The sequence below is a fragment of the Amphiura filiformis genome, chromosome 18 (assembly GCF_039555335.1).
Source record: "Amphiura filiformis chromosome 18, Afil_fr2py, whole genome shotgun sequence".
NCBI classification, from domain to species: Eukaryota; Metazoa; Echinodermata; class Ophiuroidea; order Amphilepidida; family Amphiuridae; genus Amphiura; species Amphiura filiformis.
The window spans coordinates 60263646-60269645 of record NC_092645.1 but is presented as its reverse complement, the minus strand read 5'-3'; the positions used below and the strand labels follow the sequence as shown (position 1 = coordinate 60269645).

Below are 6000 nucleotides of genomic sequence, written 5' to 3'. Positions count from 1 at the left end.
ACCTCCTTGGTCTGATCTACTTGGGATCGATCAGGAATAATAGACAAAGGGATAGGCATCCTAGACTGCTGCCCTCTGTTGAAATATGTATCCTAGGTCTAGACAATAGGCGGATTAGCGGCCATTTTGTCTTCGACATGATTTTATTCACGTGTCCTTATACTTTAGTACACAAATATACAAGTTAACAGGTTTACAATATTAAAATTATATTTTGAATAATCAATTATATTCTGTAGTAAATCGATCAAATGACGGTGATTGTTCAGGTATTATATTCTTGATAAAATTAAACTGTCTGACCAGCTATTCTCCTCCGCCGTCAGTGTGATTCCAGACATTCCACGTACCGTGTTGCGAAGGTGGAGGAGACTAAAGCTGTATTAACGAACACGCATGCGTTAAAAATGATGTAGCCTAGGTCGAACAATAGCGTGACGTAGTTTCCGGCATTGTTCCTATGCACTTTCACCCTCCTGGTTCGATCCTTTTAAGAAAAGAAAAAATAGCTGATCATTTATAATGCATAAATGAATAAAGTAATGTAGTTACACAATTTGAAACATTGAGGCCGTTCCATTTTTCAAAGGTCATTTTTAAATTAACAGTTAAAACTGTTAAATGTAGTGGAATATATCACGCATTGATAGGTAGCAGGTGGAGCAAATTTTGTCAGCGGTTTTTGTTGCCGTTTGTTCGCAGTGCCTATTTATCTATAAAAAAAATAAGAAAATTAAAATTAAATTTAAAAAAATTCACAATATTCGTTCGTAAAATGGGGACAAAATCCAAAAACATTTCTTGACCCTTCTTCACATAAAAGTGGGGGCAGCAATCAAGATTCGAACAAGTACCATTCACCATTCAAGGCGCACCCTCTACCGACTGAGCTAACGGGTCAGACAATAGAAGGGTGTAATTTTGAACTGAAGAATATTTAAAAAAATATGAAGAAATTACAATGTTATAAAAAGATTTACCAAAATGAGTTAGGTATAACGTATGAATCGATTTACAAATTAAGTCCAATGGCACTTTAAGAAAGAATACCTGAAGAAACCCAAAAACATTTGCTGCTCTAGCAACTAACCTAGTGACCTAAAGTATTGGGTCATGTCACGATATTTTTGTCTGAGGCATTATGTCCAGGTTGCTCAATTTAACATACACGTATCCTTAATGCTGTTGCGATTTTACAAGGATGGCGCTCTCACATTTCTAAGAATCCAAAAGCGCCATTAGGCGAACGTTTACGGTAGTCCGTCAGCCGGTGTGGATATAGTCCGTCAGCCGGTATGGATATAAACCGTCAGCCGGTGTGGATATAGTCCGTCAGCCGGTGTGGATATAGTCCGTCAGCCGGTGTGGATATAGACCGTCAGCCGGTGTGGATATAGACCGTCAGCCGGTGTGGATATAGACCGTCAGCCGGTGTGGATATAGACCGTCAGCCGGTGTGGATATAGACCGTCAACCGGTGTGGATATAGACCGTCAGCCGGTATGGATATAGACCGTCAGCCGGTGTGGATATAGACCGTCAGCCGGTATGGATATAGACCGTCAGCCGGTGTGGATATAGATCGTCAACCGGTGTGGATATAGACCGTCAGCCGGTATGGATATAGACCGTCAGCCGGTGTGGATATAGACCGTCAGCCGGTATGGATATAGACCGTCAGCCGGTGTGGATATAGTACGTCAGCCGGTGTGGATATAGTCCGTCAGCCGGTATGGATATAGACCGTCAGCCGGTATGGATATAGACCGTCAGCCGGTGTGGATATAGTCCGTCTAGAATGACTATTTAACATTGAAATGCTTGTAACTTTTCTCAACGAGATCGCAGAGCAACAAATGACGAGTCAAAATTTGCAGTATGAAATGCAACATTCAGCGAGTTTGTTAACTTGCTCAACACGTTTTTAGTTTTTAAATCATGGCAACTTTTTCACGTGCAACGAAAGTTGTTTTGAGCAGTGTATTACAACTATTCACATTATTATTTTTACAGATTCCTATAGAAACACCATGCACCAAACATCGGGACTGGTCACGCTGTTTCTTATTGCTTGTACTCAATGGTGTTCCGGAAATGGTAAGTTCGTATTAGGTTTCATTAAGCGTGTTTATGGTACTTTGTGTATAGATTCTGTCCGGTCAGAAATTGTCTGGAAACCTATTCACTATAAACAAGGATATTTGCACGAGCTATTTGCACTATAAATTGTGTGATGTATTACCAGAAGTAGCAAATTCTTCAGGTCGCCAAAAAAAGTTGTTTGCTTGTCCTCGTCGTACCGACCGGGTTTTTAAAAATAATTTTCCCAAAAAATGTCATGAATTTTTCGTCTAAAAAACTGATGCTAAATTACCATATCCTGCATGCTCACCGTGTCCGGTTGTACCTGACTGAGGCCCGGGGTGAATGTTGTGATATTTCGTATATCATCCTCAACGTCTACACAAGTACACTGCAAAAAGCGTGTTTAGGCATTAAACACTTTTCTTGCACCACATTTCTAAACATGCTTGATTCCTAAACCCTATAGTGGCAGCCAGCCCTGATATATAGCTACTAACCGCTCCATCTCGGGGGCACTTGACGTGATGGGGCCGGGGTGTGCAGACAGCGCACTGCAAAAAGTGTGTTTAGGAATTAAACACTTTTCTAGACACTACCTTGCACCATGTTTTTAAACATGTTTAAATGCTACACATGTTTAGGAATTTGATGGGTATGTGTTTAGGAATTTAACACATGATGTTTTGGAATTTGACATTGGTTTTTAGGAATAAAACACTTTTCTTGCACCACGTTTCTAAACATGTTTGATTCCTAAACACCAATGTCAAATTTCCTAAACACAGCCCATCAAATTCCTAAACATGTGTAGCATTTAAACATGTTTAAAAATGTGGTGCAAGATAGTGTTTAGAAAAGTGTTTAATTCCTAAACACACTTTTTGCAGTGTATAATAGTCTAGGAGCAAGGGGTTTTGAAAAATGGTTGAGTTCAACACCCATGTCAACCAATCTTTGATACTATGGGGTGTTAATATAGACCCTTTGGTTTTATCACTGCTAGGGGTAGTGGACTCAAATTGTAGGGTACGTTTTTCAAAATGCTTCGATCTTGTTGAAAGATATATCAAATAACTCGTCTGATGATAAGGATTAAAACATGTATAGTTTGTACTACCTACGACCTATCGTTATTGAGTTAACCTACAAAAACCTCTTTTTTTTTTGGTTGTACATGGATCAAAATTTTAACTTACTTCAATTAGAGACAATTTGGGTTAAAATTGGAGCATTTTAAGGATTTGTGCCCATGTGAAACCCAAAATGCGACCTTTGACCGTTTTGCTTATAAGTCGAGAACCATCATATATACGTCGCAGATAGACTAAACTATAATTTTTCTAATTTTTAATTTTTATAAATTGTTTTGAGCCAGATAAATAATTTGGTGCGGTTTTGAACAAAATCTGATCAAATTTGAAATTTGATCCCTGTATGATTTTTTAGAGACATGACCTTTTTGGCACAAGGTGCATTTTGCCACCAAAGTTTGTCTGGTATTTCAAGCTCGTCAGCAGAGTTACCACTTGGTTCTAAACATTAATCACAAAAAAGCACGATAAAATGAAAACCAACCGTACACTTTGCACCTATACTTTACACGGCTGGTTTGAAAAATGATAAATCAATATTCGTGGCAATTTGTTGTAGTGCAAAATCACGTTTCATGCTTGCGTTGCTTTTCTCACGTGATTTGTCTCGTGACTGCGTGTTATCGGACTAAATCTGAAATGGTTAGTGAGTAAGTAAGAAACGGGAATTCTACTGAAATCAGTTGTCGGTTAATTATTATTTTCATTTCTTTTCAGCCTACTGCAATTTCTATTCCATTACCACAACCAATGACACTATTGTGAAACAGACAAATCTGCCTTCTTCCGACCAAACAGCGCCACCATGTATCTGGCTAATATCTGCAGCGCCCTCAACGTCACGGCTTTTAGTGGACTTGGTACACTTTGGTACAACACCACGGGATTATTTACAAATAGGAAATGGTCATAACATCACTGATGATGACAGCATCTTCGTGAAACTAAAGGGCGCTGACCTCTCCCTTATTATGGTGTCTTCTGGCAATAAACTTTGGATAAAATTGTCTACAGATAGGAATTCGACAGAAATGCTGCAAATACAATTGGAAGTTTATCATGAACATGGTATGATTCTTCTTCTTTTTTTCCTTCGTGTTTTCTTTCATTCTTGCTTTATCTTTTCGTTCTTTCTTTCGTTCTTTCTTTTCCCTTCTTTCTTTCTTTCTTTTTTTTTTCTTTCTTTCTTTCTTTTTCTTTCTTTTGTTCGTTCTTTCGTTCTTCCTTTCTTTCGTTCTTCTTGTATTTCTTTCTTTCTTTCTTTCTTTGTGCCGTGCATTGTTGAATTAACGAAGCAACATCCATTTTACCGTACTTCGTCTTCTTCAACTAAATTTCTTCTTATTCTTCTTTTATCTACTTGCTGAATGTTGCAAAAGCGTAATCAATGTTATCTTTCCATCCAAAGGTTCGCCGCGCAGAATGTTTGTTTTTTCAGTATGTAATCATGATTTGTTATCGCATGGCATTTCAAGCTTTTTCTGTACACATTTTAATCCCCTCAATCCTGTTTTTCTGTCCTTCCTCCTTGAAATAATAAATTCTAGCATTCTAGACAATTGCTTTTGTCCAGCAAAGATATTTCAAATGATCATGAGCCCACGGTAAAAAAAATGTTGATATTTGAGTGAAAAAAGGATGATCTAAATTAACATTATACTTTCTGGAACACTTCAGGAAATGGGATGGAATTATCCATTTTCTGTACGCATGTATATTACTATCGTGTTTTTGTCCTCGTCATTATACCAAAACAATCAGACTATGGTGAGGCGTTTCTCATTTAATGATTTTTTTCTTCAATTCAAGGACAATGAACTTCCCCGTAAGCAAAATACATTCCATGTTTCTCCTCTCATGAATTCAAGCGTGAAATACTTTCATACATTGGCCCATAGTCATGTTGTCTGCTAGTTTTGTTTATATGCGCCATATCAAATGTGAACCTCGAGGTGTATCATTAATATATGCATTAATGTGGTTGCTTCATCCATGTAATGTTTTCTGTTACTATATATGTATTATTGTTTTTGTACTGGGGGATACTTGATAAATTACGTCGAACTTGAACTTGAACATCTGCGTTGGCAGCGTTCAAACCACATAATTTCTTTTCTGTTTTGTATTTCTATCTTTTATTCTCTTCTATTTCAACATCAACCCAATTCTAAAACCTTGAAAATAAATGACTGTGAACTAATTTGACTGAAACCAGCAGATTGTGTCATAAAAAGGTCATAAAAAATTCTCTGGAAATGGAAAAAGGTCATTTTTTCTCATGACTAAACAAAAAACCCTCCAATACCGAAATTTTAAACAATTAAAAAAACCGCTAAAATGTGAATTGTTGAAATTTACCTCCTGAATATCGCGGAGTTCTGAAATGACATTGCCATTTCAGATGCTTTAGGTCTTCCTTTCAGATATCAGCCTCGTCGTATTGAATTAAATCATTAGGTTATCTACATACGATTGTCCAGATAAACCATTACGTTTAGTTGAAGTGTATTCTTGAAACATGTTAAGTGTAAATGTCCGGTACAATTGGTATCTTGCGGCTTCTGTTATGTATTAGTGCTCAAAATCCGATGTCTGCAGACAGGAACTTCCCCTTTAGGACATAAGTATTGATCTATACCTTTTGATCATTCGGACAACCCTAATTTTAGTCAATGCTTTTCTGTCTGTTATATGTGTGTTAAAAGTGACATTCATCTTTTAAAAGGAAATATTCTTGAATGCAATTGAAAATTCTTAATAGTATACCCACTCTTTGATATAAACACAATTTTGAAAAGCGTTTTGTTTCTATTAGAAGCTTGCA

At 37.1% G+C, this 6000-nt stretch overlaps 1 protein-coding gene across 1 annotated transcript in view; it reads left to right on the top strand.

Moving 5' to 3' along the window:
* Positions 1 to 2017: 2017 nt before the first annotated feature.
* The window catches only part of LOC140139540 (uncharacterized), a 34523-nt gene continuing 30540 nt past the window's right edge, over positions 2018 to 6000 (top strand). Inside the window, exons 1-2 of the mRNA XM_072161258.1 lie at positions 2018 to 2097; positions 3894 to 4244. Coding sequence (XP_072017359.1) covers positions 2031 to 2097; positions 3894 to 4244 — 418 coding nt within the window. The 5' untranslated portion in view covers positions 2018 to 2030. The remainder of the gene's footprint in view (positions 2098 to 3893; positions 4245 to 6000) is intronic.